Here is a 14,353-nt window from a genome sequence, read left to right as displayed (position 1 = left end):
ACATTTTTACACATAAAATTGTTTATAATTGGTATAAAATTATACCAATTTGTCGTTTTAAACTGAAAAATCTATGTTTCTAGATTTGAAAATAAAATTTAAAAAATTATCTTTACAGAGAAAATTCTAATAGACATAATTGGAACTGGTATAATTTTATACCAATTATCATAAACTAAATGGTCTAAAATCTACATTTGAATAAAAAACGAACAAAAAAGTATCTACTCGAACCGACTTTTTTTGTTGTTGTTATATCTTTTTTTGTTGCACTTAACTAAAACTAATGAATATGTTGTTCACAAAAATTTCGAGTATTCGAGTGTGTATGTATGTGTGTGTGTGTTTTTTTTGTTTGTGTATTTTATTTTATTTGCGGTCAAGAAAATTTCCCAACACATAAAATAACACCAGATGTGTGCATTGTACCACTACTACTTATCTACTATCACCTGACGACATCTCACTGATCACCTCGAAATCTTCGTTCGTTGCTCTTTGATCGTGATCGGCTACGTCTTGAACGTGGCGCCCAACGATCACCTTCCGATTCACTATCATCCGAACTATTACTACCCCCTTGAGATGGTCCACCACCACCATTATTATGATTGGTATTTCTTTCACATGATGATGAATCACCTGGAGTTCCACTGCCACCATGATGATTTCGATATATTCTCCTTGGCAGATTTAATTGGCCATTGTCGGCCCCATGTCGGGCGCCATTTGCAGCGGCCAAAAGACGCAAATTGGGATTGCCTTTGGACGCCGCTGCATCGGGAGGACAAGGCGGTGGTGGTGTGGCAGGTTCGAATTCTTGATCTTCAAAAAATTCCATATTTACATTGCGATAATATTCCTCGGTTGGCTCACCACCTTCATTGAAGTAGGATGCCTCGTTGTCACGACAAAATTGTTCATACAACACTGATCCGGATTCGTATTCATTTTCGCTGTAGATGTTTTGATGATGTGGATCCTGTTGGTGACGATATTGATGTTGTTGTGCTTTTTGTTGTTGTTGTTGGAGCTGTGAAGGCAGTTGTGAGTGTTGCTGGTGTTGTTGTTGCATTTGTTGTTGTTGCATTTGTTGTTGTTGCATTTGTTGTTGCATTTGTTGATGTTGTGGATGTTGCTGTTGCATCTGATGCTGTGGATGATGATAGCCGCCTCCAGTATTTCGTTCTTGCATCCAATTTTGTGGGAAATTGGGTATCGGTGGTGGTGGCAGTGAACCCCAAACTGGTGGCTGATGGGGTTGTGGCATTCCTTGCATGCCACGACGCATCACCTGTGGTGATAGTGCTGCGGGATTTGTGCGTATCGTCATATTATTCATTGTCTTATAACTGTTATATGGATGATCTGGTGGCGGTGGGAGCATATCGCACATATTCATTGGCATTCGAATGGGTGCATTGTATTCACTCGAACTAGGACTCGCTGAACATTTTCGACAATCATCCGCTATAGAGCTTAATCCAATACCCATGCCTCCACCTGCTCCACGTTGCAGGGTTACCGTCGCGTAGGGTTCCGGTGGTGCCGATTGCCCTATACTCAGTTTTGGCATATTGACTGTAGTCAATTCGGCGTATTCGGATTGTGGTGCCGATGGTGGTGGTGGTGGCACAGCATAGGTATGAGTTGGCTTGATGGTTGTATTATTTTGCATCCAAAGGGTGTGAGATTTATCGGCTAACGATGATGTCAGAACTGGCGCTGGATAGGATGCCTTTAGATTACGCTTATTTCGTTTTGCCCAAAATACCGCAAATATAGCTCCACTGATAAGACATATTCCGAGGATTCCAAGTGCTACACCTGGCATCCAAGACATTGACCAGGCACTTAGCGCTGGGTCAGTTCTGGAAAAAAAACCAAAACAAAAAAAACATTACTAAAAAGCTCAGAAAAGATTAATGACATTGCTCTGCAAAAAATCCTACTTTTAATAAAACTGTACTTTTCTAAAGGATTTTGTTATGCTGATTCTGAATTCGAAGTCAGAATTGTTCTAGCACGTCAGGTTTTTTTTTTTTAGATATTCCCGTTAGAAAACCGCAAAACCCTACTTTTTTGCTGTTTTTGAAGTAATAAGCAAGGTAATCTTTTTCAACTGAACTTGCTACGGTTTATAAAAAAATTTGTTTTTTTTTTCTTTTAAATTCAGCTTTAATCTTTTTAAAAATATCTCTTTTCTTCTCCAAGGTATCTTAAATTTAAGTAAGTTAAATAGGTTTGGCATATTGTACCATAAATTAACTGATCTAAAAAAACATATTTATTTGTCCAAGGAACAAAAGTATTATTTTCTAATGGTTTTAAATGAATTCAAAAATTTTCTAACAGCTATAGTTTTCGAGATATACTACTCTTTTTAAGACTTAAAAAAAAAATTGCTTTTTTGATTTTCTTCGGATTCGAACTCAGCACATCAAAACCGATATAAAAAGTATACTTTTGTTCCTGGGACATACAAATCTGAAGCTTTGTAGAGGTTTCGAATGCTTTATCACTTAAAATTTTATTTAACACGTATAAATTTGTTTAAATATTTTGTAAATTTTTTTTGATATTGACTTTTAACTTCTTTGTAGTAAGTTCATTAGTGTAGAAATAGTGGAGTAACTAAAGCTCAAAAATTGGCAATATTAGGGAACCCGGCCGAACATCTTAAATTTTGATGAAATTTTTTTTCAAACGTCGGTAATTAAAAATACTTTAAAGTCTATAGATTAAAATTTGCCGGTGTTGCCGTTTTGATTTTTTAAATTTAATTGAAGATTTTTGTGAACAAAAAAAATTTTTTTTCAAAATTTTTTCAAAAATTTCATAAATTAATTGATGCCAAAAGATTAGGAAAAAAAATATATTGGAGTGAGGGACAATCTTCAATCGTTCAAGCGATAGATGCAATTTTCTTATTAATTGACTTTAAACACAAAAAAAATATTTGAACACAACGGCAGCACAATATGTAAATATACAATTTTAAAAAGCTAGAAGCTTAGTCACAATTGTAAAATTTAAATTAAGTTAATTGAATGAAGGGCTTTTGAAATAATGGTAGTTGAACTCAGATTTATGAAAAAAAAAAAATTATTGACAAAATTTTAACATGTCGTTTTTAAAACTTTTTCGTAATAAAAAATGCATTTATTTCAAAATTTTTTTGGCCACATTTATTATGATTTGAAATTATAAAACGAAATGTCAATATGTATTACGGTTTTTGACAAAAATTAAAAAGTATTTCATTTTCGAAGAACTTTTTTTAAAAGAAGTTTTGAAAAGTATATAAAGTTATTTTTTATTTATTCAATAGCCCTTATTGTTGAAAGTTAAATAGCAAAAGTTTAAAGTTCTTATTTGCCAAAATCTTTGAGAAAATCAATTATTTCAGTGCAAAAATTCAGTTTTTATCAAAAAAAACCCATTGAAATTGAAGTAATTTTTTAATTTTTTTTTCAAAAGTGTGATATATATTACCTTTTCTGCTTCGGAATTCAACTGATAATATTTATGGCAGAACATTTTTTTTAAATAAATTCATATTTTATTAGAAAAAGTTTGGAAAAGAGCCATTTTAAATTTTTTTAATAACATTTTTTTTAAATTCTGAGTTTGAGGACCATTTTTTCAAAAACTATTAATTAAATTCCGTGTATTTAAATTTAAGAGATAAGAATGAAATTCTGGCTTTTAAAAAATGTATTTTTAAATATTGTAGGTGTTGTGTTTGAAATCAGAATGTGAGAAAATTGCATTCATCGCTTAAACGATGGAAGATTTCCCTTACTTCCTTATATTTGTTTTCTTTAAATTACCTAGAGAATCTTTTGCTATCATTTGTTTTATGAAATTCAAGCAAAAAAAAAAAAAAAAAAAATGGTTTTGTTCAAAAAAAATTTAATTTTAAAAAACAATCGGCAATTTTTAATCTATAGACTTTAAAGTATTTTTAATTACCTACGTTAAAAAAAAATCGTCAAAATCAGAGCTGTTCGACGGGTTCCCTAATAAATTTGCTTTAGTTACTCTACTAAGGAAAAAAAAAGTTTAATTTTACAGACCAGTCTGATTATACTTACTTTGGTGGTCTAGCTATAAAGGACGGGTCTATATGAAGTGGTGCCGGAGGACTGTACGGCCCCAAACCACCAGCTGTCAAGGGCGCCACTCGAGCAATATACCTTCCGCCAGGACTCAAACTATTGATCACCACTGATTGTGTGCTGGCATTAAGTGACATCTGTCCCAGTAGTTTGTTGGTAACATTCGATTTTATTTGAATCTTAAAAAAATTGAAAGAAGGTTGCGATTATTTTTGGAACAAAAATCAAGTAAATCATAAAAAAAAAACTAACTTTATATCCCGTCAGTTCACCATTAATCAAATGTGTTGGCGGTGGAGACCATCTAACATATGCCGCTGTATTATTTATAACCCCAACCCTAACATCTGTTGGTGGTGCCGATGGTGGCCCATCAAGAGTTTTTCCTTTTCTCAAATTCGATATAGTTCCACCAAGACCTTTGGGAACAGTTGCAAATATTTCATAATTTGTATACGGTTTCAAATCCTCCAAACGATGGGTTTTCTTTTCAAAAGAAGTCCCAGTCGATAGGTATTCTTTCGATAGAATACGCACTTCAGCTCCATTTAGATATATCGGACGGTAGTATAAAGTTATTCCCTTGCTAGGGAATAGATTTGTTTGAGCATATTCCCAGGTAACATCTAGAGTGCTCGATGAAACTGGTATAACTGTGGTAATAAGAATATTTTGGGTGTTCTCCCAACGACTATTAAATGATTCGGGAATTTGAAAATCTCCCTCAGGATCTGTTGGTGATTTGACATGAATGAAGATTTTCTTGACCACACTACCAGCTTCGTTTATAGCTGTGCATGCATACCAACCCTAAAATAGAAGATTTTTGTGTGAGATGAAATTTGATTAAGAATTGATATAGAAAGCACTTACCTCATCTCTCTTTTGTATATTCTTTATGACAAGCTCTCCGGTTTTGCTTATTTCGAAATTGGGCAATTCTGGGGGAGGGGATGATGAGACATCGATAAAGGATGTAGTTTCGGTAACCAAACTATTCACATCAATATCATCGTCTTTTTCTTCATCCGAGATGACTATACTTCGACGGGTTCGATTGTTTGATAGCAACATTTTGCTATGTCGTTTTGCTCTGAAACTCATAATTTTTGCTTTGGCTAAGAGTTCTTGTCTAGCTTCTTCTTCGAGCATTTGAGAGATTTCATCTTGAAGGTTTGCAACGATTCCTTCGGATAGAATTTTGTCCCAAATTGTTATAGTTTTTGGTCGACCAGATGCTTTACAAGGAAGGTTTACAGTTTCACCTTCTAGAACATCTACATCGGATGGAGCTTCTGTGATTCTTGGAGTAGCTGGAAAAAGATTGTAGGAGTCATGATAGGCATTAAAAAAAATTGTTACACTCATGAAACTGGGCAAAAAGTTTGTTTTTGGGATAAGAACCTAGGATCAAAAAAGTCTATAAGAAAAAATTGGGTTTGTTTTTTCGCGGAAATGTTTGTGGAATATCATCATATCACACATGTGTTTAAAGTATTTTTTGATGCTGAATGTAATGAAATAAAAATAAAGACGATACAATTGCTCTAAGAAAAGTTATTGCCGATTAAAAACAAAGGTGCTTGGTTTTTGACTTTAACTGGTAAAATATAACCGAAACCCATGTGAAAAACATGATACATTGATGAAATTCAGGATGAAGGTTTAAGATAAAGCAGGGACAAGGGATTCATAAAGTTCTTAAAATTATTTTTGTTGAAAAGGTGTTTTTTTGATGGGTTAAGTTATGTGTACGAAAGGTATAAAAGTTGACATAAATTTTATTAATTTTTTAAACTTGGTGAAAAAGTTTTGTTTGTTATCAGAACTATAAGAATCTAAGGTCCATTTTCTTCACTCGGAGTTGAACAAAACTTGAGAATTTTTATATTAAAAATTCTCAAGTTATGTTCAACTCCGAGTGAAGAAAATGGACCTAAAAAGTCTATAAAATTATCTTGAGTGAAAGGGTGTTTTTTTTTTAAAGAAATAATGAAATACGGAATTAGTATCACAAGAACTGGAACAAAAATACTACACCAATGCAAATTGGTACAAATGTTTCATTTAAAAGAGGAACTAAGAATCTAAGCAGCCTATAAAAATATTTTTGTTGAAAGGGTGTTTTTTTGGGAAATAAAACAAAAAATCCGTGATAAGTCCAATAAAATCAATGGCATAAAAGTTACCCTTACGAAATTTATTAAAAATGTTGTGTTTCCCATGGGAATTACGAATAAAATAAGTCTATACATTTTTTTCATGTGAAAGGGTGTTTTTTTAGGTTTAGAGAAAATGTGGGTATATTGGAAAAAGTAAGTAATAATAAATGGTACCCTATTGAAATTCAACAATTATGTTACTTTTGAGATTAGAAATAAGAATCTAAAGTTACTATAAGAATATGATGGTTGAAAGGGTGTTTTTTTTTTAGTCAAAACAAAAATGATATGTCACCCTAGTGAAATTTGGTGAAAACGTTGAATTTGGGATAGAAAACAAGAATAAAGAATTTTCATAAAACAAATTTAGATGAAAGGGTGTTTTTATCGGAGGGACAGTAAAATCTGTAATTGGTCCCAAAAAGATAATGATTCATTTTATTTTTGGTTTCGATGACAAATTGAACGTTTATACTTAAGTTCTTAGACGTTTTACAGGAATTATTGGCTTTTTGGGATCAATAACAGATTTTACTGTCTCTCCGAAAAAAAACACCCTTTAACTAAAATTTTTTTTATGAAAATTCTTTATTTTTGCTTATATTATTTTTATGTCATTATACAAGTTTAAACTTACCAAAAACACTAAGTTTAATAGACAATGATATATTGCCTCCTTCGTTGAATCCTTTGCACGTGTAGGTTCCTTGATCTTCAGCTCTTGCATCTTCTATTCTCAATGTATTATCTAATAGAACTCTAGATCTACCTTCAGGAAGGGATCCACCATCACGATGCCATGAAGCTATAGGTTTGGGATCCCCAACAAGCTCACATGGAATATCGACTCTTTCGCTTTCTATCACTTCGGTGTCTGTGGGACCTCGAACTATATACGGAGGAGTGAGAACTTTCAGAGTTGCTGGTGGGGCATTTTTTCGCCCCGCCATACTTTGTGCTGAACATTCATATTTGCCAGCATCGGAGACTTGTACTTCGGAAATCATTAAAGATCCACCTTCAACCATTGACAATCTGGGAAGAAAATATCATTGAAAAACTTTGTATGGAGGAGTCATTTGAAACCTTACCTTTTCCCACTCAAATCTAATAGTTTTCCATCTTTATACCATAAAACTGATGGCTCTGGTATACCTCGCGGTGGTGTGCAATTCATAACGACTGGACCGCCAACTAACGCTATTGAGTCAGATGGCTCTGATCGAAAGTCATCTTTGAGCAAAGCTATCTGAAGCGTTGCGTTATTGCTCACGGCAATGCCAGCTGAACTTTTTGCTTCACACCAATAAATTCCAGCATCTTGTTCACGTTTATTGTGCATTACTCTGAATTAGTAAAAAAATGATTTTGTTAAGATTTTTTGAGGTAGGAAATGAGGGTTTTCAACTTACCTTAGAAAAAATAATGAACCCTCGGGAAGTATAACTCTTCGTTCGGACGGAACCAATGGTGTTCCATTGTGATACCATGATATATCTGGTTGTGGTCGACCAGTTGCCTTACAATTAAGTGTAAGTGGTTCATCGCGAGCTGCTATCGCATCGGCTGGATGTTCTAATATTCTGGGTCGTTGTTGTGCTGGAAGGAGAAAAACAAAATGGAAAAATCAATATAAAAGATTGACTTGAGAAAGTGTGAAGTGAAAAAAAAAGTGTAAAGTTAAAAATTCAAAAAGAGGGTTTTTTTTCCACTTGACTTTAAGACCCTTTAAAAACATTTAGAGGTTAAAAAATATAAATCCAAAAATTATTTTAAAATTTTTCATCATTTTTATTATTTTTATCATTTTTCAAAAGTTTATATCTAACGGTAACTCTGGTGTATGAGTAATATTTTATTCTATTGATGGAATTTAACGTTTTTTAAGAAGTGATTAGATATATTGATAAAAAAATAAGCCTGATTGGGACAGTAGCTTGAATCGTTTAAATTAATGTACCTACTTCAAAAGTGGCAAAACAAATGATACGCTTAATTCTGAATGAATTTCGGAACGTTTTTTTAAGGCAGAATCATTCAGTGCATCGAAAAAGTATAGGAGAGCTCGTAATAAAACACATAGACTTTGTTGTATTCAAAAAATTTTTTGAAATGGATATTATGGAAAATAGAGTGTCCCGTCATTTTATGATGATTTTTGTTTTTGCTCCTATTTCATCGAAAGAGGTACGAGTAGCTTTTAATATGATTTTTTTTCGGGCTTTAAAAGTCCTTAAAGGATAAAAATAGGGTATTTATATAATCGCTGGTAGAGGCCCAAAAGTTATCTCAAAATTAAAAAGTAATTATACCTCCAGAGTCTTCTCTTCAATACGCAACTTTTGAAACGAGAGATCAAGTCTTGACATTTATTCATCTAACATCCTTAAATGGAATGTTGTTTTTAGAGTGGTAATGGAACCAGTTCTTTTTTAATTGGGTTGAAATAAACTAAATAGCTGTCGCAGAAAACCCCGGTTTTGAAATGAAATATTCATTTACATGTGGATTTTCATTCACTATGTGAAAAAGGTTTCGAGTCAAGAAAACCTTGTATATAATGTGTGTGAGTAAATTACTTATTTTGAATATTGCTGACTTTTTATATTCCCAAAGTTTAAAGTCTCTATCATTATATTTACCCGTGCCGAATCAGTTTTCAATGTTTCCATATAGTAGAGTAACTAAAGCAAATTATTAGGGAACCCGGCCGAACAGCTCTGATTTTGACGATTTTTTTTTTTCAAACGTAGGTAATTAAAAATACTTTAAAGTCTATAGATTAAAAACTGCCGGTGTTGCCGTATTGTTTTTTAAAATTAAAATTAATTTTTTTTTTAACAAAACTGCTTTTTGCTTAAATTTCATAAAACAAATGATAGCAAAAGATTCTCTAGGTAATTTAAGGAAAATATATAAAAGGCAGTAAGGGACAATCTTTCATCGTTTAAGCGATAAATGCAATTTTCTAACATTCTGACCTCAAACAAAAAAAAAATATTTTGAAAACAACGGCAACACCTACAATATTTTAAAATACATTTTTAAAAAGCCAGAAGCTCATTCTTATCCCTTAAATTTAAATTCACTAAATTTAATAAAGACTTTTTGAAAAAATGGTCCTCAAACTCAGAATTTAAAAAAAAAAATGTTATTAGAAAAATTTAAAATGACTTTTTTCCAAACTTTTTCTAATAAAATAAAAATGTATTTAAAAAAATTTTTGGCCATACATATTATCAGTTGAATTTCGAAGCAAAAAAGGTAAAATATATCACACTTTTGAAAAAAAAAATGAAAAATTACTTCAATTTCAATGGTTTTTTTTATTAAAACTGAATTTTTGCATTGAAATAATTAATTTTCTCAAGGACTGTGGTAAATAGGAACTTTAAATTTTTGCTATTTAACTTTCAACAGTAAGGGTTAGTAAATGAATAAAAAATAATTTTATGTTTAGATGTTGAACTTTAAAACAAAAATAAGTTACATTTTTTTTCAAAACTTTTATTAAAAAAAGATCTTCGAAAATGAAATACTTTTTAATTTTTTTCATAAACCGTAATACATATTGACATTTCCTTTTATAATTTGAAATCATAATAAATGCGACCAAAAAAAATTGAAAATAAATGCATTTTATATTACGACCAAGTTTAAAAAACGACATGTTAAAATTTTTTCAATAATTTTTTTTTTCAAAAATCTGAGTTCAATTACCATTCTTTCAAAAGCCGTTCATTAAATTAACTTAATTTTAATTTTACATATATGACTAAGCTTCTAGCTTTTAAAAAATGTATATTTGAATATTGTAGGTGTTGCCGTTGTGTTCAAATATTTTTTTTTGTGTTTGAAGTCAATTAATAAGAAAATTGCATCTATCGCTTGAACTATGGAAGATTGTCCCTCACTCCCATATATGTTTTTTCCTTGAATTTCCTAGACAATCTTTTGGCATCAATTAATTTATGAAATTTAAGAAAAATTTTTGAAAAAAATTTGTTTTTGTTCACAAAAATCTTCAATTAAATTTAAAAAATCAAAACGGCAACACCGGCAATTTTTAATTTATAGACTTTAAAGTATTTTTAATTACCGACGTTTGAAAAAAAAGATCATCAAAATCTAAGCTGTTCGGCCGGGTTCCCTAATATTGCCAATTTTTGAGCTTTAGGTACTCCACTAATAAAAACAGGAAGTTTTGAAGTGTTTTATATAAAAATTTGGAAGAACTGAAAAAAGTTGATGGAAAATTTTTAAGATTGGCAAATCTCTTCAGCACTAGAAGGATCACAATGTTTAGCCAGTAAAATATCAATATCGTAAAAAAAACAAATTGATGATTTTTTTTAACTAAGTAAACTTTCTTTTAACTTAAATTATGCGATTTTTTTCTTTTATTTCAAAAGTGCCTATAAGGATTTTTTTTAAAATAAAACAGCAACTTTTAACTGTTGGATTTCTTTTGGTGTCTATTATCCCAAACCTTTAAATCTGGACTTTGGTCTTGTTCGATTAAGTAAAACTTTGTTTGTTCTGGGCTAGCATAAAATAGGTCAAGAAAGAAATGTGCTTCATGTAAGAAACTAAATTCATTTGTTTCTGAATAATTTTTTTTTTCGAAAACATTTGATTAGGATGGTAATACAAAACGTGTTTCATTTTTAGAGTTTTTAGGAACAAGAGTAACGTTTTGTATTTTTTATTTGTAGGTAAGCATAGTCCAGGGATAGAAATAAATTTAAAAAGATTGACCTACATATTTAAAGTAGTTTTGTCATTATTGCGAAAAATTAAATTATAACCCATGTCTTGTCATTGTGGCTCAGTTTGGATTGCGATTTTAATTTTCTTCTTCTTCTCCATTATTGACGACAATCATTATCTTGGATGGAATCACAACGAAAATTAATTTTTGTATGTTGGAGGAATGTTTTAGCTCCACACAATCATTTTTCTCAAATTGACAATGATCAATTTTACTTTTTCATAAATTTAATAAGCATTAAAGGTATTAATAAAATTGAATAAATATTTCATTGAGTCTTTATAATCATAAAGGTTTGCATTTATTTTAACACAATAGATGTTACAAGAATCTTGCAAGCAACAAAAAACTTACAAGAAATAGTAAGTTAGTGTTGCTATAATAATTTCGTAGGAATACAATTCAGGTTTATTTGAAAACTTTGACATCAAGCAATAACAAAATAAAATGCACGACTGGGTCGCACGAACTTGCTCTTGGAGTTAAAGTTGCTTACAATTTTTAAGACTTTTTATATAGAAATTTGGAAAAAAAAAATAAAATTCGTTTAAAAAAAAAATAAAATAAAATCTGAAATTAAATTGCCCTCCAAAACAAGTATGCAGTTTTGATTGATATATTAACGTGCATTTTTAGAAAAAAAATTTTCAAAATCGTTAGAGCCGTTTTTTAAAAAAACAATTTTTTATAAATAATTTTTTGGAAAAAAAGTTTTAAAATAAAATTGTAATGCCATTTTCTAGACATCACTAATCAACATCTAAAAACAAAATTTCAAAAAAATTCAATGTCCCGTTTTCGAAAATTTGATTTTTCAAAAAAAAATTTTCAAAATTTTTTTAAAAATCCAAAAATTATTTTTTTGGAAATTTAATTTTTGGTTTATATTTAAATTATATAAATGCTTCTTCACAAAAAGTTTCGTTGAAATCGAATAAGAAGTTTCGGAGATATTCGAATTTGAAAAAAACGGTTCTATGGCAGGTACCGTTAATAACGATTTTTAAAAAAAAAAAATTTTCATTGAAATATAGACCTCAGCTTAAAACTAATATTTGAATTTTTTAAACAAAATCGTTGGAGCCGTTTTTGAGATATTTCAATTTTACTAAAATCGGTATATGACAAGTACCGTTATTTTTGGTCCAAAAAAATTAATTCCAAAAACCCCTCTGGAGAGTCGCCAAATAACGCTACATACCAAGTTTGACATTAATCGGTCCATCCGTTTAGGCTGTAGCTCCTTATACAGACAGACAGACAGACTGACAGACAGACTGACAGACAGACAGACAGACAGACAGACGTACTTCCGGGACCCACTTTTTTGGCATTGTCTACCATCGTAATGTCATGGAAAAATGTTATCTCAACTTTTTTTTTTGTACGAATGCATAACTTGATATATAGTAGGTACCTATATCGCAAGTAAAAAATATTGGTCAAATTTGTACTAACAATAGCTGCGTTCCTTTGGGAATATTTATCTACTGCTTAGTACTTAAAGTTGCTTTGAACTACTTTTTCAGTATAGCAAAAGTAGTTCAAAGTAGTTTTAAGTACTAAGCAGTAGATAAAAGTTCCCAAAGGAACGCAGCTAATAACGTGTCAATGAATTAATTTCAGTTTCAATTTTGGGTGTTTCCGGAGTTAATGATGTTTAATTGTATTATAGGTTATACCTAATTTTCATCAAAATACAGATTTTAACCAAAATCAGGACATTTAAGAATTAATACAGTAGGTACATTTTTCAGAAGCATTTTGACATTATTTTGAATTAAATTACAATAAGTTAAATCTTTTTTCTGTTATTTTAAGAAGACTAAAATTTATTTCAAACATTAATAATCTGTCTGTTCTTTATTTTATTCTTCAATAAAAACTGAATTTCCATTACACAATACTAGTTTATATTTACTTTGAATTCCTGAAAAACCATTTTTAAGAAATAACAATTTTGTTGGTAAAATAAAACTAACTTAACGCCCAAAAATGTCAAAGTCTTTTATAAATGATTTCCACTGATATACTTCAACTCGACAAGCCACAACCATCACTCTAGACAACAAACAAAAAAATATAAAAAAAAAAATAGCAAAAATAAATCCAATTCTTATATCCGATAGCGTGACGAAAGTATAGAAAGCCCAGACACCAAACTAATTTGATTAATGCAGAATTTAGGACTTTTTTTCTAAAGTAGGTGTCTATACCTACAAACAAAGTTCTACAAACCATTGAAACTACATATAAAATAAATCTTAGTTTTTTGTGCTTAGAGAAGTCTTTTTTTTTCTTCTCTCTGAAATACAAAAGGTGAATTAGCTTTTCTTAAAGAAAATTTTATAGGCCTTATAAATGTATATAAATTGAAATTAGGTAAGAAAAAGTATCCCTTCAAATCCTTTTTGCACTTAAAATAAATCAGTCCGGTCCCTGAAATTTAAACTTCCTGTGAAAGCATCACAAAATGGCACAATAGCCTAGCCTGTCGCATATTTGAATATAACACGTACAACTTTTGCTTTAAGTAGATACAATATTTAAAAAAAAGGCAAACAAAATGAATAAAAAAAGAATCTTCAAGAAAAGGCAAACAAGTTACAAGAAAATAAATACAAAAAAAAAAAAATAGAAATAAGAAAAAGCAATCGCCATCGGGGGTCTTTTTCTTGCCGAATGGATTCCCTTTATTACTTCCGAATCCAAATTGTATCTCTGCTCAACAATGTCGCGATTTTAACTTCCTTTCCGGTCCAAACTGAGTCATTATCCTTTTTCTTATAAAATGCAAAGAAGAAAAAAAAAATATTATAAATAAATGTGTATAGAGTCGGGGTAGATAACTCTCTCTCTCTTTTTCTTCCTGTCTTTGGTTTCTTCTTTCTACTTTGTATTCAAAGTTCTTATAAAACCCTAGACAAAAGGACTCGTACATTTATATTTTCTTCAATTTTATAACTTAAAATGTCGACTCATTAAAATTGTGTGTGTCGTCCTTTTTTGCACAAATAAAATTGTCTACAAGAAACAACAAAAAAAAAAAAAAAATATTTTATACAACTCCAGTAAAATACTTAAACACCACCATTGGGACTACTAAACAATTTATACATATATATTTAAGTTGTGTGCCATCCAAAGAGGACCGAAAAAAGCCATTCCGAAAATTCCGATTCCGGGTGAAAATGTTCTTTCCAATGTCATTGACATTCATTGCCATGCACACCTCTAAATTTTGTACGTGCACGCACAAAATTCTACCTTCTCATTGCTATTTTTCGTCCCTCTTCTCC

The 14,353-nt window shown here is 30.7% G+C and overlaps 1 protein-coding gene across 2 annotated transcripts in view; it reads right to left on the bottom strand.

Annotated features, from left to right (window-relative positions):
- Nucleotides 1-240: 240 nt before the first annotated feature.
- The window catches only part of LOC129917771 (roundabout homolog 3-like), a 57,249-nt gene continuing 43,136 nt past the window's right edge, over nucleotides 241-14,353 (bottom strand). For both annotated transcript variants that reach the window (XM_055997879.1, XM_055997878.1), the window contains 7 exons: nucleotides 7,696-7,882; nucleotides 7,375-7,629; nucleotides 6,921-7,318; nucleotides 4,995-5,434; nucleotides 4,374-4,931; nucleotides 4,098-4,300; nucleotides 241-1,871 (listed from right to left, as the gene is read on the bottom strand). In XM_055997879.1, the coding sequence (XP_055853854.1) occupies nucleotides 464-1,871; nucleotides 4,098-4,300; nucleotides 4,374-4,931; nucleotides 4,995-5,434; nucleotides 6,921-7,318; nucleotides 7,375-7,629; nucleotides 7,696-7,882 (3,449 nt within the window). In that variant the 3' untranslated portion in view covers nucleotides 241-463. The remainder of the gene's footprint in view (nucleotides 1,872-4,097; nucleotides 4,301-4,373; nucleotides 4,932-4,994; nucleotides 5,435-6,920; nucleotides 7,319-7,374; nucleotides 7,630-7,695; nucleotides 7,883-14,353) is intronic.

The sequence above is a fragment of the Episyrphus balteatus genome, chromosome 4 (genome assembly GCF_945859705.1).
Source record: "Episyrphus balteatus chromosome 4, idEpiBalt1.1, whole genome shotgun sequence".
In the NCBI taxonomy this organism is placed as follows: Eukaryota; Metazoa; Arthropoda; class Insecta; order Diptera; family Syrphidae; genus Episyrphus; species Episyrphus balteatus.
This window is presented reverse-complemented; position numbering and strand designations above follow the sequence as displayed.